At 51.8% G+C, this 25,048-nt stretch overlaps 1 protein-coding gene across 8 annotated transcripts in view; it reads left to right on the forward strand.

Annotated features, from left to right (window-relative positions):
* The window catches only part of RXRG (retinoid X receptor gamma), a 210,885-nt gene that overhangs the window by 171,418 nt on the left and 14,419 nt on the right, over positions 1-25,048 (forward strand). For 7 of the 8 annotated variants that reach the window (XM_045081190.1, XM_045081188.1, XM_045081189.1 and 4 more), the window contains 3 exons: positions 13,356-13,603; positions 21,861-22,005; positions 24,181-24,360. In XM_045081190.1, the coding sequence (XP_044937125.1) occupies positions 13,385-13,603; positions 21,861-22,005; positions 24,181-24,360 (544 nt within the window). In that variant the 5' untranslated portion in view covers positions 13,356-13,384. Of the gene's footprint in view, positions 1-13,355; positions 13,604-16,375; positions 16,654-21,860; positions 22,006-24,180; positions 24,361-25,048 lie in introns of those variants that run through there. The other variant, XM_013055547.2, reaches the window with a different exon arrangement.

Raw genomic sequence — 25,048 nt, forward strand, 5'->3', positions numbered from 1 at the left:
AGGGTGGAAAGATCCTGGGAGAGAGCTAAGAGCAAGGTTGGATAAAGGTCTAGCGCCAAATTCAACCGGGGCCGCCTGTTGCAATCTCGAAATGTTAGTCTGCTCAGGGACCTCGAAGACCATCTTGGACCTCTCATTTTTGGAGTGGAAATGGAGGCCTCAACAAGGCAGGGGCCAGTCTAAGGCTACATGGGCTTGAATGGGAGAGAACCTTCCAGAAAACCCCTGACTCAAACTTCGAATAGTACTCCTTTAATTGGATCTAATGAAAGGGAGAGAGAAAGAGCAAGAGAACTGGAGTTGGGTTCACATACCAGCTGTGTGGCCTAAGGCAAGGAATTGCCAGTCTCTGAGCCTCAGTGCCTTGGTCTCTAAAATGGAGCTGATAATCCATCCTCAGGTATTGTTTTGAGACTGAAACATGCAAACATTCGGAGAAGCAGCCACTTTGGTGCTGTCTGTGTGTTTGGTCTGTAGTAAAAGTTAATATTTTCATCTCTTCCATTTTGCTCAAGCACTGAACATGCAGATTAACTGAAAAATCAAACGTTATTGGAGAATAATGAATTAGGAATCTTGGGAAATAAAATGAGGTCCACGAAGATGCACGCACTTTTGCTGGTTTGGAGTCTCACGATTGTGGGGGTTCTGGTGGTTGGTGTAATGCGGTTTCAGAGACAAGGAGACACAGCAGTGCAGCCACAGAAGAAAATACGTTGATGTAACACGGGGAGCCAGAGGGAAAAGGGCCACTAGGTTGTTTAAATGTCTCCCTCTGATGCGACTTTTCCTTGTTCCCAAGGGAGGAGAACAATTATTTTGTTTAGCTCTGTTGATGTTTTCCGTTTTGTTTGCGTGCACCGGCTCAGAGTGCTAAAACACGGAGCCAGAGGACATCCCCCCCCCCTCCCCGCGCCCCAGCTGCAGGGACGTCTGTCTGAGAACTTGGCACACCCCGGAGGCACAGGGAAAACCTGAGGACTGGGCTGGCTGTCACCTGCAGCGCCGGCACAGAGAGAGGAAACACGTAGCTGCAGGGATTTCGTGCCTGCCCCCCTTGCCTTTTTATACAGCAGCAAATGGAACCTCAGGGGGCTCCTGGGATCCCCTGTGAGGAGTTCTAGGAGTCACCTGTGGGAGATCCCCCCTGGGGATTGTGTCTGGAGCTTTGCTTCCCAGATGTGAGCTCATCGTTCCGTTGGTGAAGAGGGGCCGGTTCCTTGGGCCGAGCTGCGGTGCCTACCTGGGTTGCGGTGGCCGCGGTGGTCTGGCCGAGGTGCCCCGGTGCCCAGCGCCCCGCCCTGCCTTGTGACCCTTCCCTCCTTCTCCAAGTCCTGGCTTTGCCAGCTGCTCAGTAAGAGATTTGTTTGCCTGGAGGAGACAGTTGCTGCCTCTAAGAAGATGGCAAAACAAAGCCTGTAATTCCCCCATCCAGTTGGGCGGTAATCCTCGGGGGAGAGCAGGAGCGGGGGCGGGGCTCGCGTTTCAGGGAACAAGGGTCACTGCAGCCGCCCTTGTGCGGGGGCCCGTTCCCCTCGCGAGCCCTTGACCCTGAAGGCTCCTGACCACCCTCCGAGGAGTCACCACGAGGATCCCGCTGCTTTTAGAGGCGAGGAAGCGGAGTCACCACACAGTGTGGTAAGGTGGCACTGGCCGGGATTTGAACCCAGGCCATCGGGCTCCAGTATCCCTGGTCAGCTGAGCTACTGGTCAGGGCGTCTGTGGACCACACACTTGCTCAGGGACAGGCCAGGAAGCCACGGGAAGCAGCGCAGGCCTTGCTGGGCTGAGGAGCCCTGATCCCGCCGCGACCCTGCCCCGTGGCCGCAGACCTGTGGCCTGGCCACTGAGGAATAAAACACGGGGGAGTTCGCAGTCACTCAGCAGCAAGGGACTCTGCGGCCCTGCCTGGGGCTGCCCCTGGAGGCCCGCTGATTTGCAAGAGTCCTGCCCAGCTGGCCCTGACCTTTGTGCGGAACACTCTGCTTTTCCCCTAAGAGTCTCCTTAGAGGAGGGGTGGGTCGGAGTTACGTGTCCCCACGTATTTGTGTGTATGTCTGGGGGGCGCTGTGAGGATGTGCGTGGGTGTGGGAGCTGTGTGTGTGTGTGTCTGTGTACACGGATGCGTGCGTCAGAACATACTTCTCCCCTCCACAAATGTGTGGGTGGCTAATTAGAACCTACTGTGGACATAAGTGGTTAGGGTTTATGTCGGAAGGCGTAACTGTTTATTGAGATTTAGGAAGGAACATATTTAGTGTAAACTATTTTCTGAAACATTTACAATCTTACCAGGAGACAGAGAGCTGAATAGGAACTGGGGGAAGAAATTGTGCAAAGACTAATCTAAATTCTCCACCTCTTCCTTCCCCTCATTATGTCGCTTCTGTATCTGCAGAGAACTTTGCCACCAGAGCTGGGTGGCTGGGATGCTGTGATTTTCTCTTATTGGAAAGTGGAAGACTCAGAGGCCTAGGGAATTTAAAAATTTATTTTCTAGAATGCCTGGGTGTGGGGGGCTCTCCTGGGATTGGTCCAGGTCCTGCTCAGCAGTCGTCACAAGAGTAAAATGGTAGCTAATGTGTATTATGCACCTGCTGTGTGCCAAGCCCTCCTCCACATTGCAAATCTCTCTTGGGCATTGCAAACACCGTCTCATTTAATGTTCTCTAGGGCTCCTTGAGGGAAGGCACTACCGTTATCACGGGGAGTGATGACAGTGTCACTGTTGGACTAGATGACCAGAGTCACGGGGAGGTTTAGCAGACTGCTCAAGATCACCCAGCTGGTAAGGGGCAGACCCAGGATCCAAATCCAGGCAGGTGCGAGCTGCCTGCGGTGCTGGAGCCGTATGCTGCACCTGCTGTTTGTTGGGGGGTTAGGATGGAGAGCGGGTGGGGTGCGGGGGCACGGAGTCCCAGATCTGCCACAAATGGGGGCACGGAGTCCCAGATCTGCCACAAATGGGTGAATTATGTGTAATAACAGCAACTGACAATCTCAGTGCTCAGATCATAATGCGTCTTTTGGACATGTGTAATTACAGCAAATGACTGAAATGACTGGGCGTAGGGGCAGGACACTGGGCACTGGGAGGTGCTAAGAAAACAAAAATCCAAAAAGTCTCCAGATGGACCCCGCTTTGTCCTAATACACGGAGCGCGACCTTATATTCTAAGGTGGGGCTCAGCAAACTTTATGAAGAGCGGGAGAGTAAACCTTTGAGTCTTTGCTGGCTCTAGGGTCTCCTGTTGCAACTGCTTGTATCCGAATCCTGTCCTAGGGTGAGAGGAGCCGTAACTGAAGTAGCGAAAGCTAAGGTACAGGGAGGTTCAGGGCTCCTGTCTGTTTGCGAAGCCCGAGGGGGTCGTTCTGGAGAAGGCTGAGTGCTCTCCAGTCTGCAGTGGTTCCCATCCCTGCCTCTAACCAACCTCCTCCTGGCTTCCCCGCCACCACAGGGCTGAGTCTTTAAAGCCAGACTGAGGGGCCTGCGGGTTGGGGTCGGGGTGGGGGTGACCCCTTAGTTACAGGCGAGGACATGTGGGGAAGCAGGGTGGCTTGCCCCGGACCTGCAGCTGCTTGTGGTCTTTAGACTGGGTTCCCTGGGGTGGCTGGAGGGGGAGAAGGAGGGAGGGGTGGGGAAGCCTCTGAGAACCCTCCCCCCACCCTTTGGGGAAATAACTCAGCTCTACACCACCCCACAGGGTCAGTGTTAACTTTCCACAGTGTAGGGGTTTAATAAATAAAGCCTAGACGACCGTAAACACTTGGTAAAAGATCCCCCTTGCCATTTCAGAAAATTTGGAGACTCTAGTTCTAAAGTCACTAGAATTTTGTGCGTAGATTTTTCTTAGGGGAGGTGTGCCTGTTCTTAAAACATCAGGCGGCACTCCAGGCGATCCTGACAAAGCAAAGGCAGATGTGGATTCAGTGCGTGTTACAGAAAGTTCTGTTTTCACAAGTCATTCTGGGGCAAGCCTCCTGAGATCTGGCAGAAAGAGAGCTGGGACCTGGGACCTTCAACCCCTCCAAATTTTCAGGAGACCTTGGCCCAGGGCCATTGACTTTGATGAGTCATGAACAACCTGGAACCCCCTGCTGTCTTTATTAAATACCTTGATTGAGAGACAGGGAGAGAGAGGGGAAGATTCGAGGTATGAAATCAAGCTCAAGTTCCTGATGGGATTTCAGAATCCAACACCTGAACTTGAAAAATGGAGAAGCTTATGATCTTTAATTCAGAAAGCATTTACTAGGAGTCAGAGGAGCGGCCCGGAAGGAGCTTAACACATATGTTGGGATATTTCTTCTAGGCTGTTTGGCCTGGCTTTCATGTCTGCGAACTCAACATCTCCTTCATCTCCTTTGCTGGTCACTAGCGTCATTGGGAAGCAGTCTCTTAGACATTTAGGCGGTCATGGTACCTGTGACTTCTCAGCCTCAACGATGAGGGGAGTAGAGCAAAGGTCAGAGTTCATCAGCAGGGAGAGAATATTCTAGACTGTGCTGGGAATGCCGGTTGGTGGTTAGGCACACGTTGGCTAAGTATCTGGCTTGTGCAAGGGTTGTGCAGAGCTCCAAGAAGGCAGACCCATTCCCTGTCCTGAAGAAATGATAAACTAGTTACACGCTCTGGAGTCTGCCTCCGTATTTGGAGATGACTTATTTCCAGAAATGTTTCTTGGGACTGAGGTTTAGCGAATGGGTCCCAGGAATTTACGCATTTAGACCCTGGGAACAAATGATCCTGTGTGCCTTGCCTAATGTTAACATGCACTAGGGGTGTTGTTCACTGTATTTTAGATGATTGCAGTCTTTAGAAGACTGTATTTTGAACAAGAAGGCCAGAAAGATAGAAAAAGGGACCGCAGTCATGGGTTCAAGAGCTGGATACGAACAACATGGTTGTGCAAGGACTTCAGGAACAAGGGGTGAGATGGGGGCACCCTCAGCAAATGCTTGAAACATTCATCGGCATTTTTTTTTTTTTTTAATTTCCATTTGAGTGGGGTCATCGGCATTGTCTTAGTGGACCTACGACAGGTCCATGGTCCGCCGCTGTATGGAGCTGGTTTAAAGGGACACAGAGTGTTCCTTGTTAGAGGAGCCCCTGCTCCAGGATCCTGGCCTCCCGCTCCCTTATGAGTTAGACACAGCGTAATACCCACCTGTACCATCAAGGCTGATAATTTGGGTAGAAAAAGTGGTATCCAAGCAAGATGTCATTAATTACATGCAGAAAGGTTACCAGAAACTGTGCTAGGCTCATCTCAGATTCTAGGTCTATAATAGCTCACAGCAAGTGCTTAAAAAGGTCACTTTATCATTCTGAACCTGTTTTTCTAACTCGAGCTCGAGCTAATGGGGTTTACTTCTGCCCTACCAACCACTCTGAGTCAGGTTCAAGCTTCCATGAACCAGGCACCGGCTCCCAGGAGGGACTGCTCTCTCCGTAGTGCCTAGCTTGGGGTCTGGTACATGGTAGGCACTCAACAAATATTTTTTTGACTGATTGAACCAATAACAGACATGGAAATAAACAGTATATAGTTATGAAGAGCTTTGTGAGAGATGGTATGTAGGGTGTGGAATGACCTTGAACCTGGGAGCCAGAAGACACAGTGTTTTTGTACTGATCGTGTAGCCTTCAGCAAGTCCTGAAAACTCTCTGGGATTATTTTCTTTTCTACAAACCCTGAAAGTCTGGTTTCTAACCCTAAGCAATATGGCCTTACGAATTTATGACCTAACTGATTTGGAAAGGTGATTAAATTTGGTCATGGTATGAACTAGTTTGTATTTGCTCCTTTGCCAAAAAAAAAAAAATGACACACACAAAAAAAGTTCGTGGAACAAGTCAGACTGTAGAGTGTTGCCCCATTTAAGATACATCTGTTTTGAAGCAATTTAAAAAGCCTGGTAGGAGCATCATTAGCATATTAACCGGGTGTTAATTACAAAGAAGTCTTTTAAAGCAGATTTTATAAAATCTCCGCTTAATAACCATTAGCTTGCGGTACTGGAAATACAAACTCTTCACGTGTGTTACTTAGCAGTAATAAAATTGTAATTTAAAAGTAATCTGCCAACTTGTCAAGAATTTAGACTGGTTTTTTTCTCAATTGATCGAAATGAGTAAGGTTTTGCTATAATTATATATAATGCTGGTGATAATGAGGCTGATTATCAATCTTTGCCTGCTTTTCACTACCCCCATCATGGCAGATTTTAGGAGAGGTGGGGTGGGAGGGGCTGGCAGGGTGGGAGCAGGGAGGGGCAGGGAGGGGGGAGGAAGAAGGGATGCCACTGTGCTCTCCCCCTCCCCCAAGCACGGGGAGAAACAACCCCCTCCCCCACCCCAACAGCCCCAAGCCCTCCTTTAAAGGGACCTGCTGGAAGCCGGAACTGCCCTGGGAGACTCCGAGGGGCTGGCTCGGGCGCGGAACCCGTGAGCCGCTGATCTTGGCCTCCTCCCTTGCTGCTGGGGGGCCCTGGGTGCTGAGCCCCTTCTCCCACACACTCTCCACTTCTGCCACTTTGCTTTATTTTCCCCACTGAGAAAGCCAGAAAACGCTTCGAGAGCAGAGAAGGCTTCTTATCAAGAAATGTGGCTTCTGCTTCTGCTCCTTACTGCCTGGGAGTTGGGGACCTCCCACCTTGGAGTTGGCCCTCCGTAAGCTGTAGAGCTCGGTGCCTCGGAGACACCCTCCTGTCCAGGTCCGGGTGGCCGAGAAGCTCGGAGGCTTACTTGCCAGTGCTTTTGAACATGCCGACAGTGACTCAAATATAAGAAACGTGGACTAGCAAACCCCTGGCATCCAAGTGCCCCCTCCACTGGAGAAGGGAGAAGCAAAGGTCAGGCTGAATGGAACCCCCCCCCCAACATTGGAAGTGGGTGGGGCCAGAGTCTGGGAGGGGAGTGTCTTAGTCAGAAAGTGCCAAGGTCAGGGACATCTGACTGCCCGGTCCCGGAGATCAGGAGTGAGTTTGAGCCCCATGTTCGGTGTAGAGATGACTTAAAAAAATAAAGTCTTTGTGTATGCACCACACCCAGTGCTCCATGCAATATGTGTAACAATCTTGGAACACTGAAAATAAAATCAAATAAGAAAAAAAATAAATTCTTTTAACAACAGGGTCAAAGTCCAGAGTAGGGTGGCCAGTTAGATTGGGGAAGGCAGGGAGGAGTCCCAGAGGAGGGTCGTTCATGGTGGGGGTGGGGCTAAAGCCCAGATCCGCTGCTTTCCTCCATTCAGATGCCACGGGTATAATTTACAAGTCCTGTTCCCTTGGGCGAAGTCTTTAATTTCTCCGTACCCCAGCTTTTGCCTTTGTACAGTACAGAAAAGCAAACCAACCTTAAGGGGTCTTGAAGGTATGAAGTCTGTCAATGTATATAAAGTGTCGGGAACCAGATCTGGCTCCGGGCAATTGCTCCATGAATGTTATATTCTTTTGTTGTTGTTAGTCATGGAAGGAGGTGCTGATTAGTGTCAGTTAAAGTGCCGTCCTGTGGCGGGCCTCTGCCTACCTCGCTCTGCAGCCTGCCTGTGTTAGGAGCCAAGCAGCCACGGCGGGAGGAGGCAGGGGATGATAAGTTTCCCTTACACTAGGAAGAGCCAGCCATGGGGCACCTGGGTGGCTGAGTCGGTGGAAGCGATTGGCTCTGGATTTTGGCTCAGGTCAAGATCGCAGGGTCCTGAGAGAAGGTTCCTTATTCAGTGGGGAGTCTGCGGACGATTCGCTCCCTCTGCCTCTGTCCCCACCCCCCCCACCCCCTGCCCCATGCTCTCTGTGTCTCTCTCAAATAATAAATAATTTTTTTAAAAAGTATTTTTTTTTCTTTTTAAAGCAAGAACAAGCCAGGTGTCAGACTGCTCTATGATTCTGGGGCTCACACACCACGTCCCCCCATCAGAGACAAGGAGACAGGCTTGAGTGTCTGCTGGTGCCCCCATGGGAGAGGGTTGAGTGGGACTGGGCTGTGCGATGCTCCCTGGACTTTAGATGGAGAGTTGTGACTCAGAGATAGCGTCTCTTGACCTCCGTCCCCTTCCCGAGGTGGGTAGTAACCGGTGTCAAGCCTCCGTACAAGTTTCCGCTGTGCAGGAGAGCTGTGTTAGCAGGCCAGCAAAGTCCCTGCGTGGCGGCAAAGGGCTGGACACACCAGGCCACTTGCTCCCTTGTCTGGCCAGTCAGGAAGACTCACGCTTGACATTTTCCTTTCATTGGCTGAGGAGGAGGTTGCTAGGCAACTTCCTCACTTTGGTAAGAATTCTGTAGTTCTGAGTACCCGAGATTCTCTTTCTCAACAAGGCCCCCTCCACACACACACACACACACACACACACACACACACAAGCAATTTGTTACTCAGAGATTTTTGCATTGGTTAACAGCGGGGACAGAGATTTCTGATGCAAGTGATTCCTACTGATGAACTCTCTGTAGTTATATCCATTAATTAACCAAAAAATGATCCCATCACTGCTCCCAACCCGATGTCAAGTGTGTTTTGAGCATCTGCTACGTTCCGTGCTCAGGGCTGGTCCCGTAATGGGAATCGTGAACAGCCAGGGAGAGAAATTAAAAGTATGTGACAACCAGGAGGACGGCAGCCGGTCAGACTGGAGGTCACGTGGAGGACCTCTTTGTCCCGGGCCGGATTATGGGGTGATCTGGGCGATCCTAGGGGAAGGGTAGAGTGGCTGGGGTGACGGAGGGGCGCTCCGGGCTCAGAGCAGCGGTGATTTACTGCGATTTACTGTGTGTGGCCAAGTCTGTCCTTAATAGAGCATTTAGCATAGGCCTGGCTCCGTGATCTTCTACACCGGCGTTCAAGCCACACACGGCCCACCCCTCACAACATTTACAGGATAGTGCGTTAGTGCACCTGCTGCTGCGGCGTCCACAGTCTCAGGTGCCCTCAGTGATCCACCGAGGTGAGCGTGTGTGTGTCTCCACGTTGCGTGGGGAACTGCGTTCAGGCGGGTCAAGTTCCTTGCTCAAGTTTATGTGCCTGGAAGGAGGCAGAGCCTCAAACTCAACCTAAAGCTTTGTGGCTTCAGAGGCCCGTGCTCTGCGGCGCTGCCCATGCAGACTTCAGGAATCTGGAGAGTTTAGGTGCCCCTCAGGTTCCCAGACAGCTCTGATTGCTGGGGACGCGCAGCCTGTCAGCCTGCAGTCTGGAATCCCAAAGAGCCCGAAGGTCCAGCTGCCGATGACAGGGACCCCAGGGAAAGTGGTCCGGACTCAGACCATGCCGGGTGGCTGGGACCTGCGCCGCTGCTTTGAGGTGCTGCCGTGCCGTAGCCTGCTCCGGGTTCACGGAGCCGCAGCCGGAAGGGTCTAGGACACCCTGGGCAGAATGAGGCCCAGAAATAGGAAAGACTTTTTTTTAGGTATGTTGCCCCGAGAGAAGACACTCCTGAGAAAGCCCCCTAGCCCTTCCTCACCAGATGCATTCGTTTCTGTTTAAACAAATCCTTGCCTGAGCGAAGGGTGTCAGCTCCGCGGAGTGGAGGGTTTGTGCGTTTCCCAGGCATGTGGCAGTGGGCACAGTCTGGCAGTGGCCAAAGAGGGTTAGAGGGAATAGGGTCAGGGAGAGAGCAAGACTGCTGGGGCCCGGACCAGGGCGGATGCGCCTGAACGGACAACGGACCCTGAAGCATTAGGGGAAACCTTGACTTCGGATCTGGACTAGAAACTGGGTTTCTGGAAAACATGTGGTGGCTTTTGGTCCTGGCTGTGGCTCCCACGTGGCTTGAGAAAAAGGGGAGAGAGGGCTGGCGGCCGTGGAAGTGCCGTGGACGGTCACGCTCTGGCCTGTGTCTGTGAGGCCGGGTCCATTTCCCATTGAGAAACACGCCTGTGCTTAGAGACACCGCGTCCCACCTTTTCTAAAAGCAAAACGCTCCTGTCTGAGAACCACGGGGTCACGGGAGAGGCACAGAACCAACCTGCAGTCCTGTAAGACACATCTGCCTTGTCGGATTTTATTATTATTTTTGTGAATGTGGTTCTAAAGTAGCCTACCGCTTCTGGACCACGGACTCAGCAGAAGCAAATCACTTTTAAGGCCTTTGCAAACCAAGCTTTAACCCTGTTTCAGTCTGTCTCAGGCATGCCGGGCTCCTCACTGAGCAGCCAAGCCATATCCTGGTTGGCATTATTATTATTATTATTATTAATAACAGTGTCCTTTTCATTTCAGTCACCCCCCCCCCATCATCTTATTTTATTCCTGGAACAACTTGTGAGTTCCCCAGAGCCCACATTCCTATGTTCCTTGTGCAGGTCAGTGTTTCTCCCACACAACATCCACTTCCTCGCTATTCCCATGTGTTCTGCATATGGAGTACTCTTGGACTTGGACTTGGTCCTAGGTCACTGTACTCCTTTATTTTTAAAGATTTATTTATTTTAGAGAGTGAGAGTGTGAGCAGAGGGAGGGCAGAAGGAGAATGGGAGAGAGAGAGAGAGAGAATCTCAGGCGGGCTTCCCCTGAGCCCGGGGCCCAACATAGGGCTCCATCTCACGACCCGGAGATCGTGACCTGAGACGAAACCCAGAGTCAGACGCTTAAGCGACTGAGCCACCCAGGCACCCCTACTCTCTTTTTGAAAACTTAAATCGCTATTTTTAGAAAGGTAATCTGGTGCAAAAATAGAAGCCTAGTCACTTGCTATTAATAGAAGGAAACTGTAAAAATAATTATAGAACTATTAATATATTTTTTAAAGAGTTGGCCACACAAAATACTACCGAAAGTGTCCCTTACAACCGTGTTACAGGCCTCAGACCTTGCGAACCCTGGGGTTGACGCAAGTGTGACGCGGAGCCTTGTCCCAGTCTGTCCCACAGCTTTGGGCCTGCGTTCGGGGTACATAAGTGAAAGGCACGGGCTCTCTGAGAGCCGCATAAAACAGAATAAAAAGGAGAGTAGGAGGGTCGTTTGGTTGGTCTCTGGAAAGCTGAAGCCAGGAGGGAACAGCGATTGCCTTCAGGTGGCGGGGCTGTGGGGGCGACGGGGCCGCCGTCCTAGCCGGGAGAGCGCGTCCCATCAGGGCAGGCGGGCTCCCGGCTCACCTGTCACATGTTATCTTAGGAACAGGCTCAAGATATACATTGGCCTCTTTAAATGTCAGGCTTCCAGGGCCTCAGAAGAGTCTAAAATTGTTCTTTCCAATCAGTGGCCATCTGGGAAGATTTTTGGTTTCTCTGGCTCGAGTTCTCGGAAGCTGCCCTTTTCTCTCTCCTTCAGATCAACTTTCAGCTTGAGATCCCTTCATAATTGAGTCATCTTGTACTTTGTGAGGTGACGGCTCTCCAGATCATCCTTGCTGTCCTTGACAGCACACACAGGGGACAGCGTGGGCTTCACGTTGACAGCTGGAATCTAAGCTCTGTCACTGAACCCCCCCCCCCTCCGGGCGGCTCCAGGGACCCTGCTGGGGTGGGGGGAGCAAAAACGGACACTCGTCTCCCTCTCCCAGTTTAATGGAAAAGACAGGGAAATAAATAAATATGGCGACACAGTTTAATAGATGCTAGGATATGAATAAGGGCAGGCTGTTGTTAAAAAACGGAAAAGGGCATCAAACCAGACCAGGAGCACCAGGGAAGGCTTCCTGGAGGAGGTGACACTTGGCTTAGACCTTGAAGGATGAATCCGAACTTGGTAGAAATGGAGGGGAGAGCGAGTCATCCCGGAACAGTGTGGGGGAAAGGCTGAGCGTAAGTTTTCTCATCTGTAAAAAGCTAAAGTGATCCTCACAGGCTTATTATCAGGATGAAATGAGTTAACATATGGAATTTGCCTGATGCTATTCAGGACATGTGATAAGGGTCTGAGCCGTTCATTTGAACCCCTTGGGCACTTCCTCTGTGGACCCACAGAGTGTGGTTCCTCTTCAGTTGTGCTACTTAGATCAGGTGATCGGGATTTATCTGTTTGTAAGACCATTGTCCCTGATAGATGGAAACTCCCTGGGTAGAATGATGGACGATCAGAGTTTCCTTGATCGTGGCAGTGACTGTTCTCGCCACTGGGAGACCTTAACCATGTTAGCAGAAGCTCAAGAGAAACTCCAGGTTGACATTTTTCCAGTGGAATATTTATGTTTAAGAGTAGTTGCACAGTATTCGAAGGGAGCACATCTCTCCCCCCATGCTGCTCCTAATGCTACACTGAGTGACCCCTGAGGTCTCCCCAGGGTTTGGACAGCACCTCGCATCCCGCATGTACCAGGTACTCGAGGTACCCCTTGAATGACCAGGCAACCATGCGGGGAAGCCGCGCTGTGATTCAGGGTAGGCAGCCCTCTCGCTTCTCCAGTCTCTGTTTCCTGCTACAGAGCCACGGGTTTATAGCTTCTCTTTTCTGGAGAGAAAGTTCCATGCTGCACTCCTGAGAGGAAGCAGGGCCCCCTCCGTCTCTGTCACCTTGAACTGTGGCTCATCATAAGGGAACTTGGAGTCAACTTACCTGGGAGAATTAGGACCAGAGGATCATGTGCCCAGGACCTGTTCTGCAGGCACTTGTGACCACAGCTCCCTGTGCTTGGGGTAGGAACAGCTTGGGCAGGCCTGTCTGCGCTTGCCCTCCTGAGCCTTTTTGTGGCCAGTAAGCCATGCCCAGCCATCCTGAGTCTCCTTCCCTGGTGCTGATAAAACCCCATGCTGTGGAGACAGGCAGGGCAAAGACCTTAATGGGCACAAAATTGCAAAAGATACAGGCGGCCAAGGGTCTGACAACAGTCACCCCCCTCGCCTTGCCATGGTGCAATGTGATCCCTGACAGCAGGAACTGTGTTCTCTTGGGCTCTGAAGCCCCAGCCCCTGGAATCATACCTGCATCTCAGGAAATGTTCATCGCATGTGAGCGAGTAAGCTGCTCCTGCCTCGCAGGCTCAGCCCGACCCCAGCTCTCCGAGCACCAGGAGTGTGGAACTGGGCATTGCGGAGGAGCCTGGACACCTGCTCGCTTCCTCTCCGTGTGTGGGTTTGGACTTGACTCCCCTTCCCTGTCTGGCTGGCCCCGGCCACAGTCCCTTGGGCACCAGGGGCTCGTGGGCTGTGCCGCTTATGGTCCTGGGTGTCGATGTGACCCAGTCCGAGGTGGGTTCCAGGCGGGCATCAGAGAACTAAAACATGGATGCGTGTTCTGTCGGAGAGCGGGTTCTTCCTGTGCCTTTAATCTAGCAGCTCAGTGGGGGTGTCAGCAGCTTGGGGTCACAGAGATGCAGTGTGGTCGGGAGGAGAGGAGAGCTGCAGGACACAGCAGGGGGCCTCTGTCCACAAGGGTCATCTCTGTGCCCCCCAGTCTCCCCTCACCTATGCTCTTCTCCTTACAGGCTCCCCCGGCCACTCCGGCTCCACGTCCATGAGCCCATCGGCAGCCTTGTCCACAGGGAAGCCGATGGACAGCCACCCCAGCTACACGGACACCCCAGTGAGTGCCCCACGGACTCTGAGTGCAGTGGGGCCCCCCCTCAATGCCCTGGGTTCTCCATATCGAGTCATCACGTCGGCCATGGGCCCTCCCTCAGGTGCACTGCCTGCGCCTCCAGGAATCAATCTGGTCGCTCCGCCCAGCTCCCAGGTAGGTGCCCGTCCTCTCGCGGGACTTGCCGGCGACCTCGCACAGGTTGTCCCTGGCTGCTGCTGGAGCTGAGCCCTGGCTCGGCAGGGCTTCGAGGTTGCTTGCTGACGGGTCGTGTCTCCTGCAGGGCCTTCACGGAGTGTGTCGACCATGCCTCATGGGCCAGGAGGCTGTGGCCCACAGGCCACCCCTCTGGTTTAATGGTTTAGCCCTGGCAGTGATTTCCTCGTTTCTGAGGGCCGTTTGTCATTCTGGGGACAGACCCCTCTCTGTTCTTCTCAATTCAATAATGAGTGTTTATCAAGTCCATGAAGTGACTGCGGCTCCACCACAAGCTGAGGGCGATATTGACGTGGAAATGATCAGAATGCCGTGTCTGCTCTCCAGGAGCTGGTCCCCGAGAGGAGGACTGGGCAGGTGTGGCACATGGACAGATCTAGAAGATGGCCCGTTGTCCCTGAGATGGAGGAAAAGACTGGAAACCCAGGAAGGAAACCTCCCCTAATTCCTCGTGTTTCCGCTGCTACAGAGGGGAGGGGGCGTGTGCGTGGACGGCATGTCCTTGCTGCACTGAGGACCCCGAGGGTGGCCGGTTGCCGCTTCCTGCCGGCAGTGTCGCAGCGAGGTCGTCCACCTTCCTTTCCTGTGGTGGTCAGTTCTCGCCAGGATGATGCTGCGTAACAATCTTCAAATTATCATGGTTTACAAAAACACACGCTTTTTTTTTTTCCCCCTCACTTGCAAATTTACATTGGCTGGGGTGGCTCTGCCTCAGATGGTGGGGGGCTGGGCGAGTCTGCAGACGCGGTGCAGGTCTGCTCCTCGGTCCCAGAGTAAAGGAGCGACAGCTGTGGGGGCATGCTTTTCTCGTGGGGTCTCTCGAGTGCAAAATGAAAACCAGAGCAGCAGGGTCCAGTGAAGCCTCTGCTCGCTTGTGCCCACCAGTGTCCCATGGGCCTAAGCGAACTGTGTGGCTCACCCCAACACTGGCAGGGCAGGGAACTAGGTGGTGCCTGTTTCAGCCGGAAGTACTACGGAGACAGAGTGCAGAGGATGTGAAGAATTGGCAACAATAATCCCATCTGCCGTGTCCCCTCTCTTACTTACGGGCATCTCACTTTTGGGTTGCACTGTCCTGTCCCAACCGCAGAATTAGTAGGTTCTGAGGCTTCCTTGGAATTTATGGTTTTGGAGAAGAGTCAGGAATCCCATCACGCCAGTATTTCTTCCTAATACAGGGAGAACTTCTGAGACCACCCTTAGACCATCCCTTTCAAGAGGCTTCCTGGGTGCGGGGTCTGGAAGCAAAGCCATGTGGAGTCACAGAACTTTAGAGGTGTTAACGGATTCAGAAATCTATCGACTGGGGGATCCAAGCATCTGGAGAAGACCTTGGGGGTGGTCACTGAGTGGGATTGCGGGAGCTGGGGCCAGGCAGGCAACGGAGGTGCGTCAGCGGGGCGGACATCTGTCAGCTGGGCTGGTGGGGTCTCCAGGGAGCTGTCCCTTTCCCTTGAAGCCATTTAGATGTCAAGATTTGACAAGCAAATGGGTCACATGTGGCTAGGCCTTTTAGCTCCAGTTTGTAATCTGATGGTTTCACCCGTAGGATCTCCTTCAGAGTATACATTTCTCCCCCATCCCATAATTTGGCCCTTGTGGAGCTGGTGAAAGCCCACTGGAGAACCACTAATTCTGTCTACATTGTCCTCATCCCACCAATTCAAGTAGCAGAGCCCAGGGAGCTCAAGTGACAGGTCCCCCCGCATACAGCCAGTCGGCAGCAGAGCCGGGGTTCTGGCCCCAGCGTCCTGACCCCCACTCTGTGTTCATGACGCTGCACTCACCTTGCTGCCATGGTGGGTGCTGACTCAGTCCGTGACCCCCAGATCTTCCTCTGGCTGCCAAGGATCAAAAGATGGTGAATTAGTGCACCTGAGGAGCCGCAAGGGGGCGTGGCACATCACGCAGGAGCGTTGCAAGGCAGCGTGTGTGGGCGATGGTAGGCACGAGGGCGCCAGGGAAGGGAGCAGGAAAAAGGCAGCTCTGAACGTCCCACATGCCTGTTCCATGAGAGTGTGTGACCACTCAGAGGGGTGGGGACCAGTCGGCCGCGGGGATGGCCCCTCGGTATTTAAGCCACTCTCACCTCCTGTCACAAGCAGAGCTGGTGATTACCCTTGAGAATGTGAGATATTGTTTGTTTCTTTCGTGCCAATGGACTCCGGGGAGGCAGGTCCTGGCCCGTGGGCTGGGGACAGAAGGAAACGAAGTTCTGGGCTGAAAGTAAACTCCTGGCAGGGCGCGCCCGTCCACTCATTCAACTTTTTAGGAAGACCTGCTGCGTGTCTGGCGGTCCTTGCCGCTGTCCTGCGTTCTGGGGATAAGCGCTGAATAAGGTGGCCGAAGTCTTTGCTTCACAGCGGTGACACTGTAGCAGGCAAGCCGGACGGACAGCAAAGGAAGGAACAAGATGGTTCCATACGGCAATCATTGTATCTCTGAAGCAATAAGACAGGGTGAGGTGACAGACAGTGACAGGGCTTGTGGGTGGGGAGTGGGCAAGACACCATCCTTCAAGGCTGCTTTTAGCAACCATGCTCCGGTCTGACTGAGCCAAACCGAACCAATAAACTCAGCTTCCTAGCCGAGCGAGTGGCAGGGCCGCTATTCCTGGACCATATGTCTGTACAGAGGGATTGGGGTTGAAAGGTCAGCTGAGAGCTGTGGTCCTGGCCAACTGGGCTGTGTGCAGAGGCCGAGGCCAAGTTTCACTCCGGGAGCTATATTAAGCTTGCCAAGCTCTGGGGAAGCTCAGCAGCCCTGGACACCGAGCGGTGTCGTGGGCTCGGGCTCTGGAACCCCCTGAGCAGAAACATTCTGCCCAGTGAAGCGGCCGACACAGGGCACCTCGTATCTGTTAGCTGCAGTGGGCTGGACTCTGAACCACCCGCATAGAAGGTCTCTGTGCATCTTGTCTTCCTCGCCCCCGGACGGGTCTGAGGGGGACTCGTGCAGGAAACATGGTCCTGCGGTGAGCCGGGTCTAGGGTAAGTACAGGTTCAGGATGAGGGGAGCGGGGGAGCTGTGGGTGGGGGCAGCAGCTGCGTCTCCCGTTCCCTGCTCTGTCCTGCTGTTGGAGCTTCGCTCTTTTTTGCTCTTGTTGGATTTTCATTCTCGAGGAGTAAAGGGAACTGAATCCGGTACTGTGGGGCTGGCACTGTAACCTTTTGCAAACCACTGAGGCTTCCGTGGGTCTCAGTTCCCTTTTCTCTGGTTTGGGGTAACATGCTTTCCCCTCGTTACTCTACAGGGATAGTTATGAATATTAAGGGAGCTCTGGATTTGAAAAATCACTTCTTAAGCACTCTACGGCAATAAGGTGGTGACGTGATTATTATTACACCTAGGTGATACTACACACTTCAGTGATTTATACTCTAACCCTGTGTGATTGTTGATTCTGGCGCACTCTTGCTGAGAGGTTCCACAGAAGTTCATTACCATAAGCATTCATTGAACCAGGCACTGGAGATTTAAAAAAAAAAAAAAATTATAAGACCCAGTCTCTGCTCTGGGGAGTATCTAAGTGGAGGGAGCAATTTCCAGAAACACCGAATATGTCGTTGGGAAGATATTTATGGGGCTTTCAGACAAAAGGATCTAGGTCCCCATTTCCTGACTCTGTGTATGTATGCATGTATGTGTGTGTGTATGTGAGTGTGTGTGTGTGTGTGTGTGTGAGTGTGCTGCCTGTTGTCTGGACGTGGAAGCAAGCCCTGCATGTCCTTGGAATGCCCCCACCTGAACCCAGCTGCCTGACCTGGGTTCTGTCCCTGATAATTCCTGCCCTGGTAGTGATCGATAACCGAATTACTACCCTTGTAGATTTTTACAGAGAATACTTAAGTAATAAAAATTGCAAGTGTTAGAGCTGGAACAGACCTTAAGAATCATCTTCTGTAGTGATTTAAAGAAGTTAAGCTGTAAAGTCTTTTCCTCGAGAGAAAGCACGCTTGGAAGGCTGTTGTGTGTGTCAGATACAAGCAGGTTGGGTGAACTCGGGGCAGGAGATCAGAAGCGTTCTCGTTCACCGTGCCCACTGCCCAGCCACACGCACACTCTGGGTTGGAAAAACCACGCACGGATCGAGTCTGTAGACGAGGAAACCGAGTCTCTGAAGCAGGGACCTGGTTAAGTGACCCGGACAAGATCACACAGTGAGGAAGCGCAGGAGTCCACTGGAACCCAGGGCTCCTCTCTCCCAGTTGGGAAGTCCAAGCTCCCTACTCCTCACGACAAAGACTCTCACTGGGTTAAAGGAGCCCCACTCTGCAGAGTCCGGTCCCTGGAAAAGGAGGGCCTCCCTCTGGCCTGGCAGGCCCTCCGCCTATCTGCATTCAGTGGAATAATTTTGGCTGAGAGCAGCTCAGAAATGCGGGACCTGATGTTCCATGATGGCTCTAGGGCATCCGGGAAGCATTTGGTCCCTGGCTGAGAGGCTGCAAATGGAAGCCAGGCCAGTCAAGTGTGTTTTCGCCCTGTTCTCAGGGAGCGGCCAGCCGCCTGGTGAACCCCTGCTCTGAAAGGGCTCGCTTCGGCAGAGCCGCTTCTAATGGAACAAGACAGCCGGGGGGGGGGGGGGGGGGGGGGGGCTCTGGGCCAGGCAGCTAATGGGTTTGCACTCCTGGGTGGCTGCCTCTCATCCCGTCTACCTTCACGCGGAGCCCACATGAACCCCAAGCAGGCAGAGGCCAGTGGAGAAGGGAGCATGCCCCTGCCCCATGAGGAGACGCGGTGGAGGGGGGCTGCCGGCTCCCGGCTGGGGGAGACGGAGCTCCTCACCGCCGGGGTGGGTCAGGAAGCCGCTAGGGCAGGGGCTCTGACAGGTCTTGCTGTGAAGGAGGAATGAGCTCCTAGCGTGGGCTCCGGCTTGGGCAGGCCCCTAACCTGCGACTGGGCAGAGCGACAGCCTCAGTGTCTCCCTCCTCCAGGCTTTCCTGGAGCTGCTGCCTCATTTCCTTCCCCGAGGCAGAGTTTCAGGAGCAGTGGTCCTCCGTGCAAACCCTCCAGTGGCTGCTTTTAATTGCTTCTCGAGATTAAATCCACTCTCCTTAGCCAGGCAAGCCTCGGGCTTTGTCACAGCCCATCCCCCAGGCCTCGCCTCCCAGCCATCCACACACCACGGGAGCCCCCGAGCTTCCCTCAGGGGCCTTTGCTCTGGGGTGGGGGGGTGGGGAGCTTTGGCCAATCACCAGCCCCTCCCTGGCCCCTCAGGAGTCTTGCCGCTTTTGAAGGCTGCCGGTGGCATCCTAGCTCAGATGCCGCCTCCTTTAGGAAGTCTTCCCTGATGCCAGTGGGGGCCTTTCCTTCCTGAGCAATCCCTGCTGACTCTTAGTCTCATCAGCGGCCCAGCCCTCTGAGGCAGGGGCTGCCCCTGTGCTCCTTCCTGCATCCCCGGAGTATTTCTGAATGGACACTCGAATAAACCAACTGCTCTCCGGTCCGGTTTCCTCATCTGGAGACTAGAATGATCTCACGGGGTTGTTGTGAGCGCCAAGCAGGCCTTCTGTAGAGGGTAGTGCTAACAGTAGCGTTAACAGTACTTGCTGTCTCTGACCTCTGGAGGCTGCAGGGGGCGAGGCTGGTCCCACAGGTCAGGGCAGTGGGAGGGGAAGGGGAGGGGTGGCCTCTAGAGCCTCAGGTGGTGGCGGCCTCCTCCGTATTCCCATATTCCTTCTGCTCCATCTGAGGCTTTGGGTATAGAGCCTTGGTCAGCCAGAGGCTCTTTCTCTGGGGTCATCTGACCTAAAGTGTTGACATTTCATGGGTGCATCTAAGGGGTGACAGCTGTTTCACTGTCATGCTCCAGAAAAGTTGTCACCTAGAATCTACACCAACAGAAACCCCTCAACCTATTTCTTAAAAAGCCGTACATGTTTAACTATGTCCCACATCCGAAGTAATGATAACCTAGATAGTATCATGACAGCATTAGTTTTCCGACCCCTACCCCCGCCCCCAAGAAATGGAATCATTTAACCCCTTCGGTGGATGTGGGCTCATTTACTGCAGAATTCCTAGCACAGAGTAGAATGTCGACTGGTAAGAAACACTCAAAAGTCTCGTCTCGATGAACCGGATCTTATTAGAATGGTAGGAGCCGGAATTCACAGAGGCCCTCCTGGGTGCCGGGCGCTGTGATGGGGATTTTCCGGTGTTACGTCACAGAATCCTCCCAGCGACTCTGTGGACTCGGTCTTACTAGGCTCATTTTCCAGATACAGATCCTGGGATGGATGAAGATAAGTAACTTCTTTGAAGTTCCAGGGCTGTTAAGGGCAGACTGGGAGTCGGTCCGGCCCCCTGAGACAACAAAGTGATTGATGTTTTTCCTGCCAAACTGGTGAATCTTAGCCCTGACTTCGTATTAGCATTTCCTGGTAAACCTAGAGGAACAGCGGTACCAATGACCCTCAGAGCCATTGACTCAGAATTTCGGGGTGTGGAGCCCTGGCATCTGCTTTTCTTTTTATTTTGTTTTTTTTTCCTCTAAAGCTCCCAGCTATACATCTAGGGCTGAGAACCACAGTGTGATGCCAATACAAAGCCAAATACTGGGTACGAGTTCTAGATACCCTGTCTTAGCCCCGTGCAGAAGGTGGGGGAGAGGAAGAGAGAGAGAAGTCTCCCATTCAAGTGTGTTTGCATCCTTCGTACAAATTTTTTTAAAAATTCCCGATGACTTGGACTTCCAAGCAAGGAGCTATGGGCTGTCTTGTGTTTCTGCATCCCTTACTGCCCTTGACCCGAGCCTCTGCCCCCACCTCCTGTGCTCAGTAAGTATTTGCTTAGTGAATTGAAAAGCTGTACATTTAGAAGGAACGTAACTCAGGCTGTATTGTGTTTTATGTTTTATTGATTATCCCTGCTGTCCCAAAGGCCTTGAATAGAGAAACAAATCCTACCTTTGGTTTAGTTTGAGAATTGCTGTCACTTTAGGGAGATAGTATGGTTCAAAATTCATGTAGACCATACAGAAGTCAGTGGAAACTTGCTTCCATTCCCAGATAGTTACCCGGTGCCTCTACTGGACCCAAACACATGGGTACTCGGTACCACCTGGGAATTTACTTGTAAGTGTTCCTATTTTTTGTGCCCGTCCCCACTCTTCAATGAGAGTGTGCATTTTCGAGGAAAGATCTAGGTTTTCTGTCTCCCTTCACAGTGCCTAGAAGGTTGGGCTGTGCTCATGGACACTCACAGTTTCTGCTAAGTGGTTGCCTCTGTCATGTGTATTGACGATTTGATGAATACAGAGCACTCAGCCGTGGCTCTTGGTAATCTCCCCGAGCACTGGAAGGCATGGAGGTGGTGGTGTTGAGGACCCAATGTGAACTTGGGACAGGGCTGAGGACAGGGACACACACGTTCATTTCTTCAGCCTTTTGGGCACACCAACTCCCTACCATGTGCCAGGCCCATGTCGGGTGTGGGGAAGACAAAGCACATAGTCCCTGGCTGTATGAATTTTCCAGTTTCATTGGATGATGGCCTGTTCCTTATGGTCAAGTTCAACACCATGATCTGGGGCTTTCTACCCAGTTTTGGTGCTACTGCAATGATTTGGCATTTGGTTTAGCACCCTCTGTGGGCTTGTTGAGATGACCTTCTCTTGCATTTTACTGTGAACTCCTTACGAGTGTGTATTTTTAGACCTCACTTTTGTACCCCAGAGCCTGACATAGTCCTTGCAGGGTAAGCACTCAGCCAGTGTCTGTTGATTGACTTAGTGAATCGATTTGCCTTTTTTTTTTGCTTGGTTCTCTTGGAGTCTAAGTCTTTTGCCTAAGAGCTGTAGCTCCTCTTGGAGCACTGCTGAATAGACAGTCTGCCGTTATAACAACATCTAAAAACACATAGTTGACTTGTTCTAAGTGGGTCTTAAGCATGTTCAGGGTGGATTTCCAGCTCTAAAGAAACACACGGGTAAAATGAGTAAAAAATAATAATTCTGATCATGTGTTGTGATGTTCAACTTAGGAGTTGGTGTTACAAATGATTTAGTTCCTCCGTGTCACTTTTTTTCTCCCTTGATTTCATATTCCCCCAACAGGCAGTTTCGGATACTCTGTACTTACGAACTACTTCTTGAAAGAGATTTTGTTTTTTTCTGCGAGGATACCCTCGTTGCTTTCCATCTCGGGCATTGGGTCTGTTCTGTCTCCGTGTTTTATTGTATTTCTTCCCCTTACAGCTAAATGTGGTCAACAGCGTCAGCATTTCAGAGGACATCAAACCCTTACCGGGGCTTCCTGGGATTGGAAACATGAACTACCCATCAGCCAGCCCCGGATCTCTGGTGAAACACATCTGTGCCATCTGTGGGGATAGATCCTCAGGTACGTGTAGAAGCAGACGCCACTCTTGGGGGTCCCGTCCAGTGAGGGTCCCAAGACGGCGCCTGTTCCACTGCTTACCTGGCTACTTTGTACCCAGTGGAAGAAAAAGGGCCTTTGAGGATGGTCCAGCATGGGGCCCAGGCTGTAAATTTCTGGCACTGGATTCATAGCCTGAAATCTGTGTAAAGTTAAAGTATGAGTTCATTTTTAAGGATTGGATTTATAGGAAGCATTTCAGAAACACCTCTCTGGAGTTACTATGGTGTATACCATTTATGTGGCATAGTGAAGCTGTTGTAATTAGTCATCTCTTTAATTTAAAAAAAATTGTTTTTTTTCTAATTCTAAAAATATTGTCCCAGGGTAGGAAATGTCCCAATGTAGGAAGAACTAGAAAAGTACACAAGAAAACTAAAAACATTATCCGTAATGTTCCTAGTGAAGCTAAAGACTTTTTTAGCATATTTCTTTCTACAACATTCTAGGTTTTTCACATGATTTCAGGGGTAGAAATAATTGTGTTTTCATAGATTTCATCCTCTCTGATTCTCTTCCATTTTTGCCCAAATCATTTCTTCCGTGACTTCTTTCCCCTCCCCCAACCCCGCATCCCCGCCAATTTTGAGGGCATGAGAATCTCTGTTTTGATGAATGAGAAGATGGGGAAGGCTCTTTCGTGTGGCTGTCCAAGGTGGCGGACTGAGGATTCCTCATCTTCCTGTTGTCACCAAAGCTACTGCAAAATTCACTCCATCGAAAATTTCCTGGGGCCTGGAACTGACTTCGCAGTGTGGCTGACTTGTTCGCTTGCTCTCAAAACGTGGTTGCCAAATCGTGCGGGCTTGGCCGTTGCCCAACAGAAGGCTGGTCACACCCCAGCAGGGTTTCCTCTGCTATGGCTTCTTTGAAAGTCTGGGAATTTCACTCAAATATGGGAGAGTCATGGGAATGACATGCAGGTACCATGTTACTCAGAGACAAATACTTCAGAGCTGAGAGCCTTAGGATTTTTCCGCCTAAGATAAAATCCCATATTTATTATTGCTATGCATTCAGTGGGTTGGTGTGGGCCACTGATTGAGCCCCAACTGGCTTCAGCAGGCAGGCCATCTCGAGCCCCCATTTTACCTGAGGGCGGCTTCCTCTGACACGTCAGCTCCTGGGATGCAAATGCGTGTCTCGACTGGTTCTCAAGGACGTCTCCACATTCAGTTTTCCGTCAGCCTGAGTACAACGGAAGTAGAAAGCAATGTTGGGTCCACAGCTAAACAACATCACAGGTTACACTGAAGAACTGGGGGTAAATAGAGTTCGAATGATCTGCTTCCTTCTGTGTTTCCACATTCAAATCGATTGAGCACAGCTGTCTGGTGTGTAGATCTGAGAAGGGCTGCATAGAAGGAAGGTTGTGACTCATTCTTGGTGCCCCTGTCAGGTGCGCGTGGTGGCTCTCCTGACACAAAGGAGCCATCTGTGGCTGGGGTCATTGGAAACTGTGTGGAACACATAATCAAGGCAATGAAACATGTAACAGAATATTCTAGATCAAGCAAAACCGCCTTCCATCAGATCTTTAGGTCATAAGACTACATGTCCTTTTATGCTCTGAAGATCATATATCAATTTATTTCTCCCAACAGCAAGAGCATCTAGAAAAATCCATAACCCAGGTTCCTGTTCCTAGTCTGTGGTGGAAGACAGTACTCCTTAGTGGGGCTCCCATGTCCTGGGGCCTCAATTATGGGGAAATACTAGTGAAGTTGAGGGCTTTTTTTTTTTTCCTGCTAGATACTACATAACAAGCATAAATATTTTTATTTATTACGTGTACTAATGTCTTGGATGGAGACAGAACATTTTGCTTAAATAAACACAAGAGTTGCCTTAATAAAATAAACGTAAACACAATCTTGGGTCAGGACTTTTCTGACAGCGCTCTCTCTGGGACTGGCGATTCCGGACGGGAGACACGAGCAGGGGCCTCTTGACTCTGCCTTCGTCTGGGCCCTGTGGTCCAGCCTGCCTTCTCCACTGGCTGCTCTTTGCGTTCCGTCCCGGAGCCCAGGTGGTGGGCCGGGGTCCCTGGGGAAGAGCCGAGGGGGCTCTTGTCAAGGAAAGGTCCAAATGAACACAAGGACTGTCTCTGCCTGGTTAACTTTTTCTTCTTGTGAGCAGGGAAGCACTACGGCGTGTACAGTTGCGAAGGCTGCAAAGGGTTCTTCAAGAGAACCATAAGGAAAGACCTCATGTACACGTGTCGCGATAATAAAGACTGTCTCATTGACAAGCGCCAGAGGAACCGGTGTCAGTACTGCCGCTACCAGAAGTGCCTGGTGATGGGCATGAAGAGGGAAGGTGAGGCCCTGCCCCCGCGGGGAGACAGGTATAAACCACGGTAGCACCCTCCTGATCTCCCGAGGACTGCGGTCAAGTCCCCTGCCCGACGCAGCGGGTCCCCCAGAGCAGAGAGAGCAGGAGCGCCTTCCTCCTCCACGCTCAGGTGGGGGTCCGCAGGCTGGACCCTCTCCAGGGCTCCTCTCAGCCGGGCAGCAAGTCTCAGAGCTGTCGTCCGGGTCCTGGACCCCACACATGGGTCATTCGGATCCTTCGTGGCCTTTCTGGGCAGAGCAGGCTCCTTGCCTCTAATCCTCACGGGAAGGTTGACTGGTTTGAGCCATCTCTGTGGGCTTATGTAACCTTGGGCTGCTACAGCTCTTCTGAGGCTGGTGCATCCCATGGACGAGAGGGATTATTGGCTTTACCAGTGATCGGACATCGCTTTCGCATTCAGAGAGGCCGTCGGTGTACAGTTTTAGGACGTTATGTCTCTCAGTTTACAGCATAGGTTCACACTGGTTGTTGCAGAGCAAGGAATAAAAAACCTGAAAGTACTTTACGGTCATTTAGAAAATTGAAAGGTCTTTCTGCTAAATATCACAAATCGAATCGGGCAGTTAATTAACTCGTGAACTCAAGCCAGGACACAGCATGAATGGTGCCTCTTACTCGATTGCAGAGTGAGGAAGTCCCGCCTCTCTCCAGG

Source organism: Mustela putorius, unplaced genomic scaffold (genome assembly GCF_011764305.1).
Source record: "Mustela putorius furo isolate JIRA1106 unplaced genomic scaffold, ASM1176430v1.1 tig00000508_pilon_pilon_pilon, whole genome shotgun sequence".
In the NCBI taxonomy this organism is placed as follows: domain Eukaryota; kingdom Metazoa; phylum Chordata; class Mammalia; order Carnivora; family Mustelidae; genus Mustela; species Mustela putorius.